The 24,885-nt window shown below is 37.7% G+C and overlaps 2 protein-coding genes across 4 annotated transcripts in view; both read left to right on the top strand.

Moving 5' to 3' along the window:
• Positions 1-91: 91 nt before the first annotated feature.
• On the top strand, positions 92-11,365 carry dcst1 (DC-STAMP domain containing 1). Its single transcript, XM_053628479.1, has 16 exons — positions 92-142; positions 237-362; positions 469-543; positions 655-783; positions 1,333-1,472; positions 1,791-1,962; positions 2,135-2,278; positions 2,793-2,914; positions 3,687-3,844; positions 4,138-4,237; positions 4,304-4,399; positions 4,521-4,647; positions 4,746-4,862; positions 7,009-7,151; positions 10,156-10,266; positions 10,394-11,365. Exons 1-16 carry the CDS (start codon positions 97-99, stop codon positions 10,631-10,633), a joined length of 2,046 nt encoding a protein of 681 aa, XP_053484454.1. The 5' UTR covers positions 92-96; the 3' UTR covers positions 10,634-11,365.
• Positions 11,366-12,878: 1,513 nt separating this feature from the next.
• Positions 12,879-24,885, top strand: part of adam15 (ADAM metallopeptidase domain 15) — a 35,558-nt gene continuing 23,551 nt past the window's right edge. Inside the window, exons 1-2 of one of the 3 annotated variants that reach the window (XM_053628415.1) lie at positions 12,879-13,607; positions 19,164-19,258. In XM_053628415.1, coding sequence (XP_053484390.1) covers positions 13,412-13,607; positions 19,164-19,258 — 291 coding nt within the window. In that variant the 5' untranslated portion in view covers positions 12,879-13,411. The remainder of the gene's footprint in view (positions 13,608-19,163; positions 19,259-24,885) is intronic. The other 2 variants (XM_053628424.1, XM_053628432.1) reach the window with 2 other exon arrangements.

Here is a 24,885-nt window from a genome sequence, read left to right as displayed (position 1 = left end):
TGAAACAAAAGCAGCTCAGAACTCGATTACATCACTTTTCAACTGACACTATTCGGAAAGTGCTGACTTTTGCAGTGGACAATGAGGGCTCAGGAAATGGAGGAACCTAGAGGGAAATATAGGAAAAAAGCACCCCATTCAAGTATGTTATTCATTTAAATAATGCTATTTTGGAATTTAGTAATATTCTTTGAATTAATAATTTAACAATGTATTTTTTTAATTTACATATAAAGCATTGGAGAGGGTCAGTAAGCTTATCCTACCTGACGTGGCTCACAGATTCCTGTTCGGACGGACATCTGATTTCCCTTTGGCCAGACTTTTAATAGGAGCTGTATTTGGAGCCATCAGTGGGACTGGTCAGAACATAGTCTTGTGTTTTGCTTCAAAAATATTAAGCTCTTTGGACATGAATTTTAAAATGAATTCATATGATTTTTTTTTTGCTCATTATCTTTATTATAGCTTTGTTTCTTGGACTCATGTACAACATTTCACTGACCAACTTTCACAGAGTCATAGTTGGATATGTTTTTATAGGTATGTTTCTCCTCTTTCTAGTACTTTCATACACTTGGTTTGCTGATGTGAAATTTGGGCTGAAATAAGCTGTGAACGTTTATTTAATGTTATGTGTGTGCTCTTTTAAAGCACTGTGTGTTCTAGGTGGGATGCTGTCTTCATATTTTCGTTGCTCAGTTCTTCTGATGTTTCCCAGCATTCTTGGTTCTCGTGGACAGGCTTATGCAATGTTGTTCATAATACAATGTCTCTATCAAGGTAAAAAAAAAAAAAAAACAAACTTGCTTGAAATGCTTCCTGTTTTGCATGATGCAGGTTGGACTTTTTGTTGCTCTACTCTGATTTTCAGGAAAATATTTTCCCTGGTCAAATAGTGCTATTGCCACAGAATTAGCTTTCCCACTAGGATAAAGAGGGAGTATGTATCCTGTGCATTTTGATGATGCTCAGTTAAATGACCACAGGATTTATACATACCCTATTCTTCCCTAATAAATCAAACTCACTACGTTTAACCCTAGAATGGAATATTACTAAATGTAGGCATGAAATCTTAAACTGACAAATTTTCTGTATAGAGAGAGTAGTTATACATACATATTATAGAGCACCTAGACATGAAATGAATATATATATATATATATATATATATATATATATATATATATATATATATATATATATATATATATATATATATATTCACTGTTCTATTCTCATGCCTGTTTTCCAAACAATATTCAGTATATTCAATATAACAAACAATTCAGGAGAGTTAAGCTCACCTGCCAAAGTGTGTCCTCTCAGGTCCAATCTCCAATATCCAACATAATGTCCAGGATGTGGTCTTCTCTATCGGCTGCAATATAGACCTGCAAATTGGGTACAGTAAGATTATGTGGAGGACGGTTTCTGAACCATTTATTCAGGTGTTCCAGGAGATAGTGGTGAGTTAAACTGTAAAATGATGTTTCTATACTAGCTTGCACTTCATTTTCTGCAACCCCAGATGCAGACTAAAAGAAATGTCATTTGCATAATATAAATGAAAATGAACCACTGGATTAAACAAGATTATGAAACTAATGAAAGTGGAAGGATGTAATTGAAAGAAGCTGGACGTTCTTCATTAGTCGTGAAGACAGATTACTTATATAAATGTATGTTGATGTTTGTCAAATGAATGACATTGCTTTTATATATTAGAAACCTCTAGAGAGTTCTTCATCAACACTGTCCTAACATTCTTCTCTCCCCTACATCAGGCTGACAGCGTGCAACTCCAGAAAGAGGCACAGAATGTGAGTAGACAGTTCCAGGGCATCAGGAATGAAGTGATGGGCGAGTATGGCTACGATTCCATTGGTCAGAATATTACAGCTACAGGCAACAGCACACAGGAGCAGTACACTGTGAAGACCATGATGCGCTGTGAATGTGAGTGACACACACGCTGCAGGACAACTCAAATGGTACTTTGTGTAGATTTACTCTGCTACAAAGACAATTTAGCAGCATCATTTAGCCACATTTTGTGGTGTCCATTAAGAATGCTCCTTGTGAATGTATACACCTTGTCATGTTGTAACGGACAAAATGCTGTGTACAGATGTGGTAAAGAAGGGCATTGATCACTGCAGTGAGTGGTTCAGTGATACATGGCTCAAGTGCATGGACACAATTAAATCCCCTGCCATCAGCCATTTCCTATGTGTGCCTATGAAGTTTGATTTTCTCTGTAATATTATGAGAGGTAAGTAGTTACATCAAACACTGTGTAGTCATTGTACATCTATCTCCTGAGCTTAATTTATATTATGCATTTAGTTAGATAGATAGATTTGAGTGGGCACGGTTGTTTTGTGGTTAGCATGTTTGCCTCGCACTTTCAGGGTTGCGGTTTTGAATCCTGCCTCTGCCCTGTGTGTGAAGAGCTTGCATGTTCTCCCATGCTTCGGGATTTCCTCCGGGTACTCCGTTTTCCTCCCCCAGTCTAAAGACATGCATTGTAGGCTGATTGGCATTTCCAAATTGTCCATAGTGTGTGAATGTGTGTGTGATGGGTTGGCACTCCATCCAGGGTGTCACCAAGTTCCTTGGGATAGGCTCCAGGCTATCCCTGTGACCCTGTGTAGGATAAGCAGTAATGGATGGATAGATATGATTTAGTGATATAACTTCTCAAGGTTGTCAATTTCTATTAACAACTAGGTTTTGCAAGTTCCTTTTACCAGGTATTTACTGGTTCAACACTGTATTCACTTCAGTAATGACTCCATGGTGTAAGGAACAGATCCCAGTGGAGGGAAACTTTGGACAGACCTTTGACAAGCTCAATTCTGCCATCAGTAAACTCGGGGAACAGTTTACCACCAATGTGGTCTATGAGGTACAGTGGATTGTCACAGTTTCATCTACCGCACAATCCGTTGATTAACGTGCTATATTCTGATAATTAACATTAAAATGCTCACGTGCTAGTGTGACTGACTCCTGACTCTGAAACACATTCAAGCACTTAGGTTTTAAAGCCCTTATATCACAGTCCAATATTCCTTCTAAACCACTGAAACTTAATAAAAAATATACATTACCGTGCAAAAGTCTTAGGCACCCTATTTTGTTTAGTACACACTTTGTTATAGATTTAAATTTGATGACTTCTACATTATTGAGTCAGTACGAAAAACATTTTAGATTTCAAAACATTAGATTTCGAGCACAAAAAGAAATGTTACAGAAAAATGCTTGTATGTCAGTAAAGAAAGCAACATATTATGTATGAAACCACTTTTCAGACAAAATAAATAATGAAGGCAGCTGGATTTTGCTGCAAAAATAAGAAGCAAGTGCGAAAGTCAAAGTCTCCAGAAGAACTGTAGCTGGTTCTGCAAGATGCTCAATAAAACTTACAGCTTTTTACTTTTTAAAGCAAAGGGTCGTCACACCAAATATTGACTTTGTTTCATTTATTACTGTTTACTGCTCTTTATAGTATTTTTATTAATGTAGAAACATTTAATTCCATTATTTTGAAGGCATCTTTGCTCTACAGCATTTCTTTGCATGTGCCTAAAACTTTTGCACAGTATTGTATATTTTATGTTTGCATGTTTGGGAGTATTACATGCCATGTTCATTTTGTCCTGTGAAATCTGTAGAAAATTGAGGATCAGCCCATGTTTGGAACCACAGTTCTTCAGGACGAATTTCGCAAGGAGCTCACCAGGACATTTAAGGAGAAGAGAAACACTATCGAGCAAATATCCAGGATCATGCAGATCCTCCTCTCCTTCACATTTATAACTGTTTTCATTTCGTAAGTGCACACCGTTTAACCCCCTCCCCATTACACATTCATATTTAGCTTCACAGATAAAATTAAACACTATTTACTTTTGTTTAAACAAAAAAAGAACAATTAGAAAAAAAATAATCTCTGTATGTCCCTAAATTACTGACACCCATAAAGAATATTTTAAATGAATTTAAGCAAATTGTCGTCCTTGAAAAAAATATATTATACGGTATATTACGTTATATAATTATTATTAGGTAATAATATGTATTAATATTAGATTTTCATAGCCTTCCTTTATTTTTATTACTAAGGGCTTTTGGATATGCACGAAAATACACCAGAGATATCTGCTTTGACAATGTCTACATTACAACCTACTTTAGACAGATTGATGAGCGAAGAAAGAGACGGGTAAGATCCATTTTCCCCCTACAACACTACTTTTCTTATTTTCCAAGCTGACAACTACTTTTTCAGGGTAAGCGGTATCTACTGCCCTTGAAGAAACCAGAAAAGAGCACTTTCATCAACCCCTGGAGCTTGACAATCCATTCCAATGAGCTGCAACCTGTGGTACAATCTTTAAGGATATAGTACATGCTGTATTATAATATAATATTTGTGTTCAGTAAATACCAACATTTTTGCTTTTGAAATGAAAGCTTTATTTTGCTGTTTTTATGTAACTCAACAGACAGCAAGCCTGGTCCAGGTTGTATCTCTGGCTCTGTTTGTATGTGTTCTGCTGGCCACTGATAGAGTCCTTTACCACATTTTCGACATCATCCGTAGGCATACCTTTACAGAGCAATCTGTTAAAAGTGAGTATAATTAACAAATATGAAAATGTTCCAACTTTAATCAGTATACTTGTCAAATGTTCAGAAATTTGCGTCTATTATTTCCTCTTGAATTACAGGTAGTCATGAAATACACATTGACATTAGAGGAGAATCCATGTTAGCTAAGCTCCTTCGTAAAACTATCGGTGCCTTCAACACCTCCTCTAACCTAGATTTGCAGTCCAGTAACTTGCGTAAGTGTCTTTCTAGTTTTGTTCATTACTTTTTCTTTGCACTGCTATGATGGTTGTACTTAATTCTCTGCACATTATTCCTTTCATTGCCTTGTATGTCACATTTATGCCACATGTATGGCATATTTTTTCCTACTGTATAAATGAAAATGGATGACATGAAACATGCATTTAACCCCTGGTTGAAGTTAACCACTGATTTCTGATCCAAATCAGACAGCGGCTTTACATCTATGAACAAGCTAAGAACATGCAGGCAAGGTCTCAGCACATTTACTGTATCTCTGAGTTCTCGGCTCTCAGGCTTCAGCACTTCCACTTATCTAGATTAAGTTAATGAGCTGTTGGTTTTGAGACCTGGAACATTATCCATTTAGAGTCCATTCACAATATGGCTTAGAGTAAGACTGTCCACCACATCCTGTATTGCTCATTGATTTAATATTCTGTGATTTGATAGTCTATAATGCAATTATGCAAAAGTCTTCAGAGATCTCCAAGAGTGCTCTTAGTATATCAGTCCTAGGAATGTCTGTTATGTCTGCATGTGGTAAAATGATTACTATGTGTATTTGCAAGTCACAGGCTTTGGAACCCTGTCTGTCCTGACGTGGTTAGCATGGCTGTGATTTTTAAGATGATCAAAGTTTCTGGATCTGACAGTTTAAACACAAGCTCAGAGCTCAGTCTGGCCTCTGTCTAATCAGGTCTCTCCTTTACATGTTGGCAAACAAAGCTGCACATGCCTGTATACATTTCTTCTTTTGCTTCTTCTATGCTATTTGAAATAAGGAAAGACCGGTGCATAACCAAACCACTGCAAAAAAATTATATATTAGCAAGAATCTTAAAATTGTCTTATTCTATTGGCAGATAATTTACATCTTTCTAGAAGGAAATGCTGAAAATAAGAAAAAATACTGTAATTTCAAGCTTGGAATGAGTACAAATATGAAGAAATAGGCTTAATAATCTTATATTTGTTTAAAAATGAGAAATATTAGTTGAATATGTCTATAATCAAGATTTTTTTTACCTGATTAGAATTTTATTATTTTAATGTTATCATTTTTTGCAAAAAAGAAAAAAAATATTATGGTCCAAGTATGTTAACTGGATTTGAAGGTCAGAAAAAAATACATTAAATGAGACTCTCAAAAATTTCATATCAGAGTAAATAGCATAGTTATACAACTGAGTGCAAAAATTTACATGAACTTGAATTCATTCATCTTCAGTAACCACTTTATCCTGGTCAATGTTGCTGTGGATCTGGAGCATATCCCGGAAACACTGGGCATAATGCAGGAGAATTCACCCCAAGCACCCTGGGGATACTCATTCACACATATAGGAGGAATTTATCTTAGTCAGTCCACCTTCTGGCATATTTTTTAAATGTGGGAGGAAACTGGAGAACCCAGAGGAATCTGGAAGAACATGTGAAACTCCTCACAGACATTAATCCCACCTCAGGATTGAACCGAGGATCCTGGAGCTGTAAGGAGGCAATGCTACTTGCTGTGCCACTGTACTGCCCATTTACATGAACTTAGGAACAAAACAAACAAACAAAAAAAACGGGCTTTTTTCACAGATGTTCCTTCAGTATCACAAGTAACATAACATGTTTTAATATTAATAGAGGGCAAAAAACCTAATGAAATCACTTCAAATGTCTCAAAAATTAAATGCCCACTTTTATAACTATTTCCAAACTGTTCCTTATCGTCTGAGCAGCTTTTTGGATCTTTGGATATTTGGTCTAACGCTGCCAGATTTCTTGGCAGATCTTTGCCCATTGTTCCAACTGTAACTGTTACTCTCCCAAACATTCATATATTTTTTTTAACTCAGGTAATAATTGTTGTCATGTTGCAGGATACACTCATATTTCATTTTGGAATTCTATTCTTGTAGATTTCTATTGTTTTAATGGAGGTATATTTTGCAATTTCCATTAAAAACAACGGGGAATGCAAACTTGTGTAACAACTGTATGTCAGCAGTTGTATATTTCAAACGTGAGTCATTCTGCAGTCTTAGAAGAGTGGGTTATTGAAATTGTTTACTAGCTTGTCTGAGATGAGGACAAAATGTATCTGTGTGTGTGTGTGTGTGTGTGTGTGTGTGTGTGTGTGTGTAGAGTGTCTCCCACAGCCTCGTGCCCTGAGTCAGGCTGACTACCTGTGGAGTACCCTCCCAGTGCTGCTAATGGGCCTCATGTGCTGCTTTCAGGTTTATACAAACCGCCTACGCAGGGTCATCACTACATTCTACTTCCCCAAGGTAACACTGATAGATTAGTTCAATATATAGTTTAATATGGTCAGTTAGTTGTGAAGGAGTATTTGTTAAGTGGTTTGGTCATTTATTAGGAACTTTATGTCCATCCTCTGCACAGAGCAGCACAAATGACTCATTTTGCTGCATATGTAAGCTCTCAGTGCTAAATAGTTTTAGTGTTACATAACAAACAGTTTCAATATGAGATGAATAGGATTTAAACTAGCACTGTATCAGACACAAAACACTCACACAGTTAGTACTTCTTATACAAGGCCCCAATATAATCTTTCAGCTTTCACATAGAAATATGAGCAGGAATGCAGTCATAATTAAGCACGGAATGTATATTCTCTCTAAACATGCTTATATTCTGTCATTTATTCAAAATCATATTAAAGAATTTTGTCAATGTTCTGAATCTATACCAAATTGCTTTCTGCTATACAGGGAGCATTAACCAGTACTGATAATGATCTAAAAAATTAGACAAAATACACATTATAAGCAGCAAATAAATAACACAGGGTTCAAAGAACAGATCCGGTATGCTCAGCTCTATGTAAATTCTATGGAGTATGTTTGAAGGTGCTCTTTGGTGGGGAAAAATATTTAAAAAATAAATTATAATCCAAAAAAGGTAATCCAAGGCACACTTCCAATTGAAATTATTTAAAATAATTTATTTAAATGAATGGCTAGTGTCATAGTGTGCATGTATAAGTTGCAAAAGTTTTAGGCACCTTATTTTGTTTAGTACAAACTTTGTTATAGATTTTTAATTTTATTTCTTATGCATTATCAAGTCAGTAAAAAAAAATGCTTTCTTCTGTTTTTGTGTATACCTCGTACTAAATTGTTTCAGAAATTAAAACAAAATCTAAGATAAAACAAAGGCAACCTGAGTAAACTTAAAATACAGTTTTTTAAATGATAATGTTATTTATTGAAGCAAAAATGTTATCCAATACCAACTGGGCCTGTGTGAAAATGTATTTGCCCCCATAGTTACTAATTCCCCAAATCTATGAAACTGCATTCATAATGGGGTTCAGCTGGACTAGACACAACCAGGCCTGATTACTGCAAACCCTGTTCAATCAAATCAACACTTAAATAGAACTTTTTTTTACCAGCATGAAGTTGGTTAAAAGGTCTTCCACAGTAACAAATTATGCCAAAGTTGAAAGAAATTCCACAAATGATGAAGAAGAAAGTGATTGAAATACATCAGTCTGGGAAGGGTTACAAAGCTATTTTAAAGGCTCTGGGACTCACAATGAGAGCCACTATCTCCAAATGGAAAAACTCAGCACAGTAGCGAACCTTCCCAGAAGTGGCCGACCTTCCAAAAATCCTAAGAGCACAGCAACTACTCATCCAGGAAGTCAGAAGAGAACCAAGGACACTGTTAAAGGAACTACAGGCCTCTCTTGCATCAATAAAGGTCACTGTTCATGTCTCAACTATCAGAAAGACACTGGGCAAAAATGGCATCCATGGAAGAGTGGCAAGGTGAAAAGCACTGCTAACCCAGAACTTTAAGGCTTGTCCGAATTTTGACAAAACACACCTTGATGATACTCAAATCTTTTAGGAGAATGTTCTGTGGACTGATGAGTCGAAAGTGGAACTGTTTAGAAGACAGTGGTCCCATTACCCCTGCTATATAACAAACACAGAATTCCACAAAAATAACATCATACCTACAGTCAAGCATGGTGGTAGAAGTGTGATGGTGTGGGGATGCTTAGCTGCTTCAGGGCCTGGTAACTTGCAATAATTGAGGGAAACATGAATTCTGCTACCTACCAGAAAATCCTAAAGGAGAATGTCCGGTCTTCAGTCCGTAAGTTCAAACTCAAGCGCAGCTGGATTATGCAGCAAGACAATGATCCAAAACGTAGGGGTAAATCCTAGTCCTAGAAGTAAGTGAAAGACTGATTTCCAGTTATCGAAAGGGTTTGGTTGCAGTTATTGCTGCTAAAGGTGGCACAACCAGATTTGAAGTTTAAGGGGGCGATTAGTTTTCACATGGGTGAAAGGTGTTGGATAACTTTTTTTTTTCAGTTAAAAAATAAAAACTGTATAGTGTGTTTACTCAGGTTGCCTTTGTTATATGTTGTATTTCATTTGAAGATCTAAAACTATTTAGTATGAGATATAAACAAAAACAGAAGCAGTAAAAACAACACTGCATGTTTAAAATCAGATGCTCCTGCATTCCTTTTAAGCTTAACAGATGTTGGTTAGTATGTTGCTTATGAATGTAAACTTGCATATCTAGCATACTAAATGTTCTTGCTTATGAAAAAGCATTTTCCTTTTTTTTTTTTAACCTTTTACTTTAGCCTGCAGACCTTGAATTTGTTTCTTGGGTACTTATTGTCATTTCTTTCTAAATAAATAATGAGACCATTTAAAAGTACACGTATTGCACTGCATTTGATATGCCTCACTTGCAGAATGGTGGAAAACTCTTACATAAAAGAACATGGCTCAGAGTACTTTTCACAGGTATTAACCACTTTGCTGCAGTGTGTTTCACTGGGTTCATTAGAATTAACAGAGCATGCAGCATGAGCACAGCAAAATCCCTATTGTTGTATTATCTCTTACAGTGTTCATTTGTGTACAGCTGGACCGTTTGTGTTAATCCAACTCTTGTGGGCTTTGTTGTGTAGGGAGAAATATGTGTGTGTGCATATGTAATAATAAGCAGAGAAAGTTTTACACTAATAGCTTTAGACACATTGTGTTCTGAGGATCCGTGTCTATGAGAAGGATTAGAGGCTCCGTCAGGCTTGAAACAGCTGCAGCATCAATAACACTATTATACAGAACAGATCACTGCTTATGCCACTGTGTTTCACCCAGCTCATTCCATTTATTTGCAAATAAAAACAACTAGAATCCATTTTTCTAGCTTTAAAGTATGTTTGATCTTCATTATGTTTCTTTCTTATATTTGACTTTGCCTTTTCTTGTGGTTGTTCTTCCTGGATAGAGAGAGAAGAAACGGATTCTTTTCCTCTATAACCTCCAGATCCAGAGACGCATTACTTTTGTCAACCGGTTGAGCAAACAGCTCAGGCATCAGCGACGAGCACCAAAACCGGTGTGTATGCAGTTACACCCCGATTATTACTAAAAAGGACCAAAAATTATCTCTCTTTCTCTCTGTTTGACACATTATCATCTTTCACACCTTCTCTTTAACGGTCTCCTCTTTCTGTCTTTCTCAGGTGTTGTCCATGCTGCTGTCTCCACTGGAACGGTTGGGGTGGGGTGTGTGTTGGTGTTGGGTGTGTGTGGAAAGCATGAGGCAGCGGAGTGCTGTGCATTGTTCTGTTGTGGGCTGTAATGTGCTCTACTGTGCACAATGCTGGAGAGATTTGGGGAACTGCTGCATTTGCTCCATACCTAAGGATATGGAGCCTCAGGACAATGACTCTGACACAGACACAGTTTACTATGTTCATTAATCATATTTCTGTTTCATACATCATACATCACACACAGGACAATAAATTGTAACTTTTACCCAAATTAGCTGTATTATCTGTTTACTAAACATTCCCCTTGTGGGTGGCCTAGGGCCTGTATTCTGTATTTGTACGATTAGAGCAAATTAAAGTAATAAAACACCTTGGGGTGTGCTGTTGTAGGAAAATGATCTATGTTGGGGTGGTGTGATGTCACACCAAAGCTGATTATTTTCCAATAATTTCCAGCATAACTGAAGTATTTTATTCCTTTTATACCACAGCAATTTTTTAATTACCATTTTCATTTATTAATGTCAAAACATTGTGCTTTTTAACTGTTTGTAGTTACATTTAAAGTCTTGGAACATTTATGAGAAGAATTAGCTCCTCTTATCATTTATGTTATAACAGCTATAAACAGTCATTCCTTCACCTGTAGATATGTTTCCATCCAAGTTGCTAATTTATGTGAAAAAAAATGGAATATCGTATAAAAAACACTTGCGACTAAAGCACCATGTGTTCATCATCATTTTCGTGGAAACTGGCACCAAGTATCAACACAACCTTTTACTTCTCTGAGCCAATTATCCAATCACATGATTTGCTGTAGCAAAGTCACATGACATTTTTTTTTAACGTGCATCGAGGAATTCATTTGGTAATTGTGATTCCATCGTAGTTTATGTGCATGTCTTCTTATCAAATAAAAAAAAATTATCCACCTGAATTGAGCACACAAAGTTTTTTTATACGCATTTTTCGAGATTTTATTCGCATCCGGTGTTTCCACCCAGAGTTTTTAATTTGACATCCCAAAATTCGCATAATAATAAGCTATGTGGACAGAAATATGTCTCTCTTTTTTTCTATTTCTTGAAGTTAATAAGACAAAAACAACACCGCTTATCAAGTTACCAAACAAACAAGCAAGCGCAAAGTCCTCTGTCTGGAAGACTTGAATGTGCAGAAAACCTATGATGTCAATAGCACTGACACTGGAGACTCCTTCTAGAAATACTAAATGAACATCTCATTACAGAAAGCTACACCATATCTACAATATATACTTTGTCTTTGTTTTATTAAAAAAAGAAAAGAAAATCTGTTTAATCGTGTCCTTGAAGAAGGAGCTGTTACAAGAGAAAAAAATGAAGGAGCGCATTAATATAAACCTATTATAGCCGAAATAGTGTCCCAGCAGTGCTGTTTCAGTTAGGCTAAATGAACTTTCTGTCTGATTCCAGACTTGAACAGTACAGTTTATTATAAAGATTAAGAACATTCAAATATTTACCCTGCTCGACCCAATATGAAATAATCGCAAAGGTCAAATATATAGGTATATACAGTTGCGCACATAAGTTTGCATACCCCTTGCAGAATCTGCTAAATCTTAATACTGTTAACAAAGTTAGACGGATCATAAAAATCCCATGTTGTTTTTTATTTAATACTGTCCTGAATGAGCTAATTCACATAACAGATGTTTACATATAGTCCGCAAGACAAGATAATAGCTGAATTTATAACAAATTACCCCGTTCAAAAGTTTACACACCCTTGATTCTTAATACTGTGTGTTGTTACCTGGATGATCCACGAGCCAGGGGGATGTAAACTTTTGAACAGGATGATAAGTGTAAATTGTTAGTATTTTATCATCTGGGAGACATGTAACTATCTTATTTAGCGTCTGACGGGCGGTACTAAATGAAAAAAAAAGAGAATTTTAAACAAAATAACAACAATTTACACTGTTCAAAAGTTTACATCCCCCTTAATGTATCGTGCTGCCTTCTTGAGCATCAGTGAATGTTTGCACCTTTTGTAATAGTCGTGTACGAGTCCCTCAGTTGTCCTCAGTGTGAAAAGATGGATCTCAACATCATATAGCCGCTGTTGGAAAGGGGTCAAATATGCAGAAGATGCGGGAAAAGTAAAGAATATGCAGGACCTGGAGGATTTTTCTGAAGAACATTGGGCAGTTTACATGCTCAGGACAAACAAGGGACTCATGAACAACTATCACAAAACATAACAACAGTCATGGATCATCTGGATAACAACACACAGTATTAAGAATCAAGGTTATGTAAACTTTTGAACAGGGTAATTTTTTATAAATTCAGCTATAATCTTGTCTTGTGGACTATATGTAAACATCTGTTATGTGAAATAGCTTATTCAGGACAGTACTAAATAAAAAACAACATGGAATTTTATGATCCTTCTTACTTTGTTAACAATATTAAGATTTACAGATTCTGCAGGGGTGTGCAAACTCATGGGCACAACTAAATCAGTCTCCGCGTTAGTACTCGGCCATGAAAGGGTTAAGCAGCAAGAGGAAATCCCGCCTTGCTGACGAGCACTACAGCGACCTTGTAAACATTTAGTTCAGCCGGAGCTACAGAGCCGCACGGTCCCTCCACGGCGATTCGTTAAGATGTACCATGTTAGGAAAGAAAGAGTCGTTTGCTTTTTCTCAGTATTGAAACTGACAACATCGCAGACATTTTGAATGGGAGATGACGACTGCGTGTGAAGGCGCGAGTGCTGGGCCGATCTACAGTGTTCAGTTTGGACCGCAGGTGAAAGGTGTACACATTCAATAACCTTAAGTATTACCCCCCCTCACCACCACCTGCCTTTATTGACGGATAGTGTGTCCCCTAAAGACGTAGCACACACTCTCGCACCTGGATGTCATCGTTGTGGAAACATCTGGCAGCTTCTCACTCCTTTCTTTCACACCGAATGGAAACATAGACAATGAGCCACGGTTTGCTTCTTGTGTTTCGGACTCTTGTCACTGTGCTGCTTTTTATAACGTTTAGTGGTACATTCAGGAGCGCGTGGACTTCAGCTGTACCTGGAGAAGTCTTCAGCACTGAGAGAAGGACAGAGTCCCACAGCCAAGATGATGTGCTGACGAGCACACCAGCAATAACTCATTCTGTTCACTCAGGTAGGCTATCAGTCTCTCACTAGACCAAATCATTACACTCTCAGGGGGGAAAAAAATATGCATCAAAGGTACTCCAGGAGTACATCTTTTATACCTTTACTATGTATCTTTCACCTGTAAAAGTGGGTTTACTGTAGCTGTGGAAAATTTTTAAGGTACATAAATGGACTGATTAATTTTTAAGGAGCTTCAGCTTTTACGGCTTAGTGGTTAGCACATTTGCTTTGCACCTCCGGGGTTGGGGGTTCGAATCCTGCTTCCGCCCTTGTGCATGGAGCTTGCATGTTTCCTCTGGGTACTCCAGTTTCCTCTGCCAAATATATGAGTTGTAGGCTGATTGGTATTTCCAAATTGTCTGTAGTGTGTGCCCTGCAATGGGTGGACATCCCATCCAGGCTGGCCCCTGGGATAGGCTACAGATTCCCCCATAACCCTGTGTAGGGTAATGGAAATGGATGGATGGATAGTTTTTAAGGCTTGAAGCATTAAATATGCACTACATGCATGTATGTCTATGTAAAAGATACGTACTAAAGGTAAATTTGGTGTACACTTGATGGTACCTGATCAGCAGCAAGGAAAGGTATCATTTAGTTCCCTTTTTTCTGAGAGTGTATAGCAGTTGGGATAAGTTACAGTGGATATAAAAGTCTGTACACCCCTGTTAAAATTGTAGGTTTTTGTAATATACAAAAATGAAACCAAGATAAATCATGTCAGATATTTTTTCCACCTTTAATGTGTTAAAGCAACCAACAAAATTCAAGTGAAAAACAAATAGAACCATTTTAAGGGGTGGGGGGGGGGACGTATAATAGTTTGTAAGTGTGCACAACCTTATGTAATGGGACTGTGCTCATAATTAACCAGTCACATTCACACTCATGTTCAAAAGTAATTATCACAACATCTCAATTTAGTCAAAACATACAAACAGTCACTCCAACCCATGTGGCAAAACGTGTAAAGAATGCCATACCCACTGTGAAGCATGGTGATGGCAGCATCATGCTATAGGGCTGCTTCTCTTCAGCTGGGACTGGGGCTTTATTCAAGATAGAACCAATAATAAATTGGTTAAAATAAAATCACCTTACATAATTCCATAAAATAAAATCACCTTCCAGCATGATAACAACCCAAAGCACAAATCCAAGTCAACAAAGTAATGACTTCAGAAAAAAATAAATAAATTTTGTAATGGCCCAGTCAGAGCCCAGATCTAAAGCGTATTGAAAACCTGTGAAATGACATGAAGAGGGCTGTGCACAGGAGATCTCCTCACAATTTGATCAATTTGGAGCATTTTTGCAAGGAAGAGTGGAATAAAATTACCCAAATCTGAATGTGCTAAGTTGGTAGACTCTTACCCAAAAAGACTGAGTGCTGTATTACAAGCAAAAGGTGTTTTAACAAAGTATTAGTTAAGGGGTGTGCACACTTATGCAACCATAAGTTACTGTAAGTTTTTTCTTCTTCCTTTTTTTTGCACCTGAATTTTGTTGTAAGCCCTAATCGACATTGTGGGTAGGTTTGATTTGGTCTGTAGTCAGTGAACAGCTGCATTTACCTGCTGGAATATTATATTAACGGTTGTCATCATACTGTCTGTAAAATATTCAGTTACCCTGCAATATGTGCCAAATATTAACCAAATATTAAACATTAAATATTAATAATAATATTAAAACCAAATATTAATGTAGAAGTAACGTCAGAGAGGGTCACAGAGTCTAGGGAAGTGTGCTAATCTATTTGTGTTGACACTTTGTACTCATGTTCTGGCAAGAAAATTGAGTAATATGTGTAAATAGTCAAATTTATATGATTTATTTATATATCTCTTCTTTTATATCCCCTTGTGCTTCAGGGGTTTCCTCCGTGTACTCCGGTTTCTTCCCCCCAGCCCCCAGTCCAAAGACAAGCGCTGTAGTCTGATTGGCATTTCCAAATTGTCTGTAGTGTGTGAATGGGTGTGTGAGCGTGTGTGTGTGCCCAGTGATGGGTTGGTACCCCATCCAGGGTGTACCCCACCTTGCACCAAGAGTTCCCTGGGATAGACTCCAGGCTCCCCGTGACCCTGTGTAGGATAAGCGGTATGGACAATGGATGGATGGATGGATGGATGGATGGATGAATATGTGTACTTCACAGCTGAAATACGCAAGACTAGTTCTAACCATAATCTCTAACTTTTTAAAACAAAGTTCTGTATTTGGGTAGATTTAGTTTAGAATGAGTAAAGAGCCATGTCTTAGCTTCATAACCAAACAAACAGAGGGCAACACATTGTTTGAGTGCTAATGGTAATGAAAGAGAAGGCATTGTATTCGCTAAAGATAAGAAATCATGGGAAACAACAAAGCTTCTCATTTTATATTTGACAGTCTTTGTTGGGGTGACTATAGTATTATGAGGCCAGCTTTAGCCTTCAGTCACAAACAAAATTTACTGACCACAGATGGTCACTGTTACTCATTCGTACACACACAGCTGCAGACAACACACACATGTGCCTATTAGTTCCACAGAACACTTTACAATGACCGTCATTGTAATTTATAAAAGGATAAACGTTTAATATGATAATAATTCATTAACGTAATAGAATTACTTATTTTGCAGTATGAAAAGTTCTTTTGTTTTTAAGCCACAAGATGCAAAGCTCAACAACAGTTATTCAGCTGTAGAAATGGCCAGTGTTGTTAATGCTGCTGCAGTTGCATGTGGCACACACATACCATAAAGCACAGTATTTCCTGTATTCTGCTTATTACCAGAGAGTAGGCTGAGAAATGACATCATGAACCGACAGTAACTTGAGAAGAGCTTTGATCATATACAGTATATGTACACTGCACACTGCAATTTCTGTTGTCACTATCCCATTATTTCTCCTCATTTGAGCCTTGAGCTCTCAACTATGTTATGCAATATTCTTGGGAACTGCAGTGCATTAATGGTAATGTTGAAAGAATTGCCTCCTGGGACTGGTCAGTTAATGGGCACTTATGTGATAATATAATAATATTAATATTCCATGTAATAGATTTGGTCATCAGGCAGTGAATACAGTCCATGGTGCACGTTAGTGCAAAGCTGTGCAAAGCATAAATCTGAACCATGGGGGATTGAGAAATGAAATGCAATATTGATTGGAAGATTTTGGAATTTCACATTCTGTGGCAGAAACATCCTACTACTACTGCCATTGCTACTTGTGGAGGAACGTGAGTTCCTTGTGTGAGTTCTGTGGAGTCCACTGCATGAATTGCACAAATGCAATTTTTAAAAGTATTTGACAGCACTAAAACACATTCAGACAGAATTGAGGGATGTGTCCCTATCTGTGTAACGCACACGAAGTAGTATGATTACATAGTAGTAATACCAGTGGTGTATTGACAATATATTTAAAGAGATAGTATGCATTTTAGGAAAAGGACCAAGTGTTTGCAACTCTGAGGATATGATTATATACTGCCATTACCTCAGTATTACAGAAGCATACTGAGTGTTGACTCACTTTTGCTGGATATAACTCTGTTTAGAAACATATAAATATCTGTACAAACAACTCCTGGCTTAGTCACAAGCCAGATATCATGAGTTCTCCAGCTCAACAACTTTGTAACTCAGCAACAATACTAATTCATATCGAGGGCAAATCGACTGACAGTCATTTATTATATTCCCAGCAAAAGCTATTCAGGAAGTTAAAAAAACTCTCAGTATTGAATCAATTTCCTCGTATCGTATCGTATTGACTCTCACTCTAACTCGTGTTCGTTTACACTCTCACACTCTTCTCTCCCCAGTTGGCTACTGACTTCTGACTGGCCCTCTATAGTCAGACTTCTTTTGTGCTTGAAGTTGGGGTGTCAGGACGTTTGACATATCTGAGCTGGTGAATGATGTATGTGCACAAATATCCCACTTAGTCTAACCTGACACCCAGGGCTGACGCTACCAATAGGCAGAGTAGACAATTGCCTAGGGCACAGGTGTCCAATCTTATCTGGAAAGGGCCGGTGTGGGTGCAGGTTTTCATTCTAACCAAACAGGAGCCACACCGGAGTCTACTGAAAGCCAGATTCAACTGATTAAACAGGTGGAATCAGGTGTGGCTCCTGCTTGGTTGAAATGAAAACCTATACTCACACAGGCCCTTTCCGGATAAGATTGGACACCCCTGGCCTAGGGCCTCGGGCTTGGAGGCGGGGCCTCCATAACTGTGACATCCCTATACGCTAGTCCACCAATCAAGACAGGCAGCAAAAGACTAGACTCTTTGTCCATTGGATATAAGTGCATTGTCACTCATCTGTAGTGAAATCAATTAATGTCACCGCTTCAAAGTGGGTCCCACCCTCTGAATGTATGAATATATAGGGTACGTTGAACAAAATGCAAAAATGAAACTTAAGTCAGTGACTTATAATGGCGCCGAAACAAACACATCCTTCGGGGGCTGCTAATCGAAAGGCTAAACAGGCATGCAAAGAATGTGCAGCTCGTGATGCAGGTATGTGAGTTGTCATCATCTATTTTGGAGTGATTGTAGTGTATTCTGAAAATAAACTGGGCCTTGTTCTGTCGATCATCAGCATTTCAGGATAGATCATTTGCCGGGTTTATTCTGAGTTCAAAAGAGTGTGAGCACCTGTCAGACACTTTGAATTCGTGCGTCGGGAGCTGACTAGCAAAATACTAAAGTAAAAGTAAAGAAGTTTGTATTCAAAGTCAAAGAGCAAACACACTAGAGAATTTTTTAATGTTTAAAAAAATAAAGTACCTCAAGTGTCTGTATATCTTCTAAATTCCACGGATGTTTACATTACTGCATTACATATATGACTATATTTATATTCTATATTGGTTCAACAGGAGGGGGAAATCCTGTCCATACCCAGCTACAAAATATGAATATAAATGAAATGTTCATTTATTGAAGTGGTGTCCAGGAAGTGTTCATCTGGAATTATATATTGGCAATGTAATGTTGGTTGTCTTTTATATATATATATATATATATATATATATATATATATATATATATATATATATGAATGATTGTTAGGCCAACTCACAGCAGCTCAGGAACATGTTATAAAGTATTTTTTCCCCTCCCGTGACTGAATTATGATGTTGTCTTCATTTTTAACAACAATAATCCTGTGCACTGTAGCTTTAATGGTATGTACTATAGTATGTAGTGTGTGGAGGTTTCTAATATTGAGAGTAAAACATTATTGCTTAACATATGAACTCCTTGGAAACTGTTACAGTTGTGTAATGGAAAAATAAACATTGCTAAGAGGTGGCAGTCAGGTTAAGACTGTTTGTACAGCAGTAATGATGATGTCATTATTCGAGACTGACTGGAGTTCTGTGTCTGGAAGACATCCTTGTGTCTGCCGTAGAGCAAAAATAAGATCTAAGCAGCATCCAGAGAAAATGAGAAATACATATGATAGCTGACCAATAAGCTATGTAGACAAACAGGTATATTTTTATATAATGTGCATGCTAATTTTTTCCTCTGTCTCCTTACAGTGGCAGTTCGTAGGAGAGGAGTTAAGCCACTGGGGACGATGAGACCTTTTGTCATTGTGGATGGACACAGGAGGAGCCTGAGTAACGTTTTACAGGTGAGAGAAGCGAGTCACTGCACTCTGTGGGCATGCACTACATTATCAGCTCGTGCAGAAACAAACTGCAAAACAGCTTCTAAGCAAGCACAGAATTCCCACCCATTAGTTAGCGCTCCCCTATCACACAACAGCTACCTCACTGCAAAAAATGACAAGTGGAAAGACCTTGAATATAGTCAAATTGATCTAGTATTTCTTATTATAAGACTACAATAAACCAAATTTAAGATTATTAAATCTATTTTAAGCCATTTGTACTCGTTTCAAGCTTGAAATAGTCTTTTTCTGCCAATAGAATAAGAAAACTACGAGCTTGGAATGAGTAATGTACAGAAATAGGTTTAATGATCTTATGTTTGGTTTATGGTGATCTTACAATAAAAAGTACTAGATAAATGATAAATCGGACTATATTCAAGATATTTTCACTACGATTTTTTGCAGTGCAGCCATAGAGGGTGAAGTCTAGTACTCGAAGTCAGCCACTGCATGTTTTTAAACTGCTGCTCATGCTGCGTCACAGGGCAACTGAACACACTGTGAAGGAAGTGCTACCTGATCTCTTCCACATACATGAGCTCACATACATCCTCAAATTTCTAGTGTCACTCTGACTGACAGGGGGCGAGTAATTACAATCCCTCCTACGCAGAGAGCATGACCAGCTTTTGCTCTCTAGGACTTCCAGCAACAGATGGCGTTTTTTTTTCTTCTTTCTTTTCAGGTTTCAAACTTGCAGTATTCCCAACTATAGGAAGAAAGCGTTTTAGTTCTCTGTCTTCTAATCTTTTTTTCTAAGTGGATTAGATTGTTTTTATAGAACACCAAATGAGACAGAGTAGAAAATCCGTTTAGAGCTGCCCTGTAGGTCGGCACTGAGGCTGTGTGTCTGCGGCTCCAGCAGGATCATCACAGAGAAGATTTAATCAAGCAGCCAATGCCTGTTCTCTGCTCTCAGTCAAAGCTTCTGGTCAGATACTCTTATCAGAAGACTGTCTTGTGTCATGAGTCAGAAATTTGTTGGGTTCGCAAACCAGCACTGATATCAGATAATAGATCATTACCAATTACAATAGCAACAAGATTATATAGTACATTGTCATATTTTATATTTCTTCCACTTCTATTATGTGCATACATAATATACACAGATTGTACTACAAATGACATCACACGATTCATAATCTGTATACATATTATCTGAAGCACGAGCCTAGTTATATATCAAACACAGATTTATCAACACATTACCGAATGCTGTTCTCAACTGATTGGGCATTGTTCTTTTGTCAGTGATACATACTGTATATTATACACACATCACAAATTATATAAATATTTTATTTGAATTCAACTGATTCATTTCAAAAAGGGGTTGGTAACTAAATGTTAAATTCAATTCATTTAACAATGGGCATTGTTGTAAAGCAGCGTTACAGAAATCCGGATACAGATTTAGATTTAGATCCTTAAGCCAGCGGAGACAATGGCAAGGAAAAACTCCCTACGATGAGACTGTAATGAGCTGAAACTATGTTCTGCCAGGACTCTGTACAACTGAAAGTTCATTATTAATTCTATATTATTTTTTAAAATTGATATTTATTTTGTAGCGTCTATAAATTATAATGACCGTACTCTAGCCCTAATCAGCATTGTTATTTGGGATCAGGTTTCCTCTTGTGGTCTTAACAATGAGTATCATTGTGCTCTAATGTGCTTTGTGTGTGTGTGTGTGGAATAGAACAGGATATGATATCAAGGGTCTTCTCAGCTGCACAGGACATGACGATCCCCTTAATGTTGCCTCCACTTCCCCTCCTCTCAAATCATATTTATTTCAGGAAGACTCCAGTAAAAAGTGTCAGCGCCCCTGCTTCCTTCCTGCATTGCAGGAGGGCAAAAAAAAGGAAACTAGCCAGCAGATCCACCTCTCATCACTCCTTGTTCCCTCATTAAAAAGGCACATAGTGAAGACATGACTGAGCAAACTCTCTGTGCTTTCAGGAACTGGACCAGACCCCGACATTCATTCTATTTTCTGCTTAGCTTTAGAACTTTGTGGAGAGGCGGTGCAGGTGTCCGGAGCACAGAATCAGTCGCACTCACGTACACCGTGCAGACATGCCGGTGTATGTGAGTTTCTAATTGTTCATTCTTTTTCTTTCGCAATATTTGTAACCTACAAGACATAGTAATGTTAGCAAGTAAACGTATCTTGAATGTAGTCAGCTTGATCTAGTATTTCCTTATTATAAGATTATCATAAACCAAATGTAAGATCATTAAACCTATTTCTAGAGTTTTCTTTTTAACTAAGTTTAAGCTTGAAATCATTTTATTCTATTGGCAGATCATTTTGCTCATTTTAAGCATTTAATTCTTGAAAGAAGCCAAATTATCTGCCACTAGAATAAGAAAACATTAAAACATTGCTTTGAAATATGTTTAACAACCTTGTATTTGGTTCTTATAATAGGAAATACTAGATACATTTGACTGTATTCAAGTCACTTTTGCAGTTGCTTTCTTTATGTCATTCTTGTAATTGGAAGTTACCCACATGATCCTTACTCATCATGTTTCAGCTATCATTAGCTGGAAGCCCCTTTCTGAGATGCTGTGTGTGTGTGTGTCAGTGAATCAGGCTGCGTATGCAACCATGGCAACTGCACTCTGTTTTTAGATTGTTTTCCAAAAGTGAGGAAAGGTGGGGAGCAGTGTGTGTCTGTGTTCACAGAAAGAGGAAAGGTGGAGTGATGCTATGGGTGTGGGTGTCGGTATGTGTGGGAGTATGTGCATATGTAATTTATTAGCCTTTCCTGTTCCTCTCTAACTGACACCCATTCATATACAAAGTCCACCCTATGCCTTTAACAATTATTTGCCTTCCAATGCCAAGTCTGACCTCAGTTGATGTGGAATTAGTCGAACCCCCTCCCAGTTAACCTCTTACACGCCCAACACCTGTCACTGGGTCCAAACGTACATTCCTCACTTTGTTCACTGCATACTTCTCCTGTTCGGTTTTACTGTAGTTACTGAAGAAATCATAGGGCTTACTTAATAATATCCAGATACTTTAATGGGTTAAATGCAGCTTCATATTCACACACAAAACATATTTGTGTGTATTATCTATCAGATTACAATATTTTGTACAAATTAGCCCATATACACTGTGTGTTGTGTGTATGCTAACCATTAGCTGGATCGTATATGTACAGTGACAGGCTGCTTGACTTAAAAGACTTCTTAAAAGAACTGAAGGTCAAATGTGTAACTAATAAAATATGACAGGCATGCTATTATAGGAAAATAATCAATGCCAGGGTAATGTGATCATGATGTTGATTGTTATCATGTTTAATGTTGTGCAGTGCTCATGAGACAAGTTTGTTTCTGTTATCACTTGTTTTTTCTCTTTATTGAAGTTAATTAGACAAAAAATGACATACTATACTCTATGCACTTACACTGTGCACTGTGTCCGCTACTGACTAGTATATGAATTTTAGAAGGGTAGTATTGTCTCAAATAGAACACTAGTGGGGTTTTTACTAACCGGAATTATAAGCCGTTTCCCAGTCGATGGCAGATAACATCAAGATGCCACTAGCTTTAGCAGAATATCCAGAATGAACAAAAATGAATTTCTTCATTTTACTGTTTATGTCAGTGACTGCGTTTACATGGACAGCAATAATCTAATTATTGACCTTATTCTGAATAAGACAATATTGTGATTAAGGTGTTTACATGAGTTGCTTTTAGAAGTTTCCTTTCATGTTCCCATTTTACATGTTATAGAACTAGAACGATTAACAGCACACGTCATTACGTCCCCACGCCTTGCCGTCCGACGTTCCCTCCAGAATTTCACGTATCAACACACAGTTCGTCTTCGTTATGGTACTGTATACAGTTTTGGGTGTTTCATTTTTTATTTTATGTAAGCTTCAAGTGCAGTTAATTATTTGTCATGCTATATGTGCAAATAGCCAACTGCTTGAAGCCGTGGGCTGCGTCCCAAATCGCATATGCACCTACTATATAGTAGCCGAAAAACGTGTATTTCTTCTACTATATAGTAGGTAAGTACGCGGTTTCGGATGCAGCCTGTTCTCTTGTTTGCCATCAAACGGTTGAGCACTGCCGTGTGTACGTGTCCTGTCGCAAAATGCAGTGAAAACTCCCACACGACGTTAATAGTGTGATTAAGGTGTGTACACGTCTGTAATGCACATCGATAATGCGACTAAAACAGGAGTACTCCACATGTCTTAATTCAATTTGTGTTTACTTCGAGTATGACTTTAGTCGGATTAAGGTAATAAAAAATTGCTGTTTACATGGTAGTTTCTTAATCAGAGTATTGTCTTAATCGGGTTAATATCAGATTATTCTTGTCCATGTAAACGTACAGACTAGCTTATTAAAATAAGCACATTAATATATAAATCTATCAGTTATATTACAGCCGGCACTATTGTCAGAGCTGTGCTGCTCTAGAAAATGAATTGAAGTTACTCTATATGATTCACAGCTATGAATAGGCTTATGCTGGTGTTGACTCATATTCCGGTGTGTCTGAGCCTTGATCTATCTTAACACCACTGCTTAGTTAAGTGAGATCGAGCACATGCACTTAGACACACTTACATATGGACACACTTAGGGTCTCTGTGCTGTTCCAGCGTAATGCTGTGCTGTATTGTAAAGTCTGTGATTAGACGGCAGATCAGTCAGTATCTGAGTGTGCAGACACACTGTGTTGCTTATCAGCATGACTACACCTCAGAACATTCAGTCATTGACCTATCAGTGTACTACAGGAGAAGCACTGCAGCTACAGAAATGGATGAAAGGATGAAAAGGAAGTGGCTGTGTATGATAGTTAGGGCGTCGCTCTGAGAGAGAGAGAGAGAGAGAGAGAGAGAGAGAGAGAGAGTCAGAGAGAGAGGGAACACAAGGTTTTATGGAGCTTTCATCTCTTATTCCCCCATGCTTGTAAAATTCTGGAAACATTATGATGTGTTGTGTAACTGCTGAGATCTGTGTGGACGCCAAGAGACCAACAGAGACAGGAGCGGTCTGTTTTGTTACTGTAACTGAAAATCTCATTCAAATTCCCAAAACTTTTGATCCAAAGTGCTAATCAGAGAATGCTTTAGTGTAATTAAGATCTAAACCAACAGTATCTGGCAGTAGTCATTTTGTAAAAGAGACTCTGTGGTAACACTGTGTCTTAATACTAGCTTTACTGTCTCCATACTGGATTACTTGCTCAAGACCATAAGACTAAACTCATTGTAATGTAATAACTAATAAGTATAGATCTTCCGTTATGAGTAACTGGAAGGAAGACGGACCTTGCTTACCCCACATCCAAACACTAATGTTACCCACTCCCTCTCTTTCTTCTCGCTGAGCCTTGCTTATGAACCACACCCAGCATTCATGCGCTGCTGAGGTCATCCCGCCAGTTGAAACATCTGTGTAGGGACATTGCATCATGGACAGAAGGAGGGGTGTATGCACGATAGAGAGACAGAACAGGAAAGTGTGGTGCAGACATCAATGTAAGTGATTGAGGTCAGAGAGTGATTGAAAGGCTCCAGCGA

The sequence above is a fragment of the Ictalurus furcatus genome, chromosome 1 (genome assembly GCF_023375685.1).
Source record: "Ictalurus furcatus strain D&B chromosome 1, Billie_1.0, whole genome shotgun sequence".
Taxonomy (NCBI): domain Eukaryota; kingdom Metazoa; phylum Chordata; class Actinopteri; order Siluriformes; family Ictaluridae; genus Ictalurus; species Ictalurus furcatus.
This window is presented reverse-complemented; position numbering and strand designations above follow the sequence as displayed.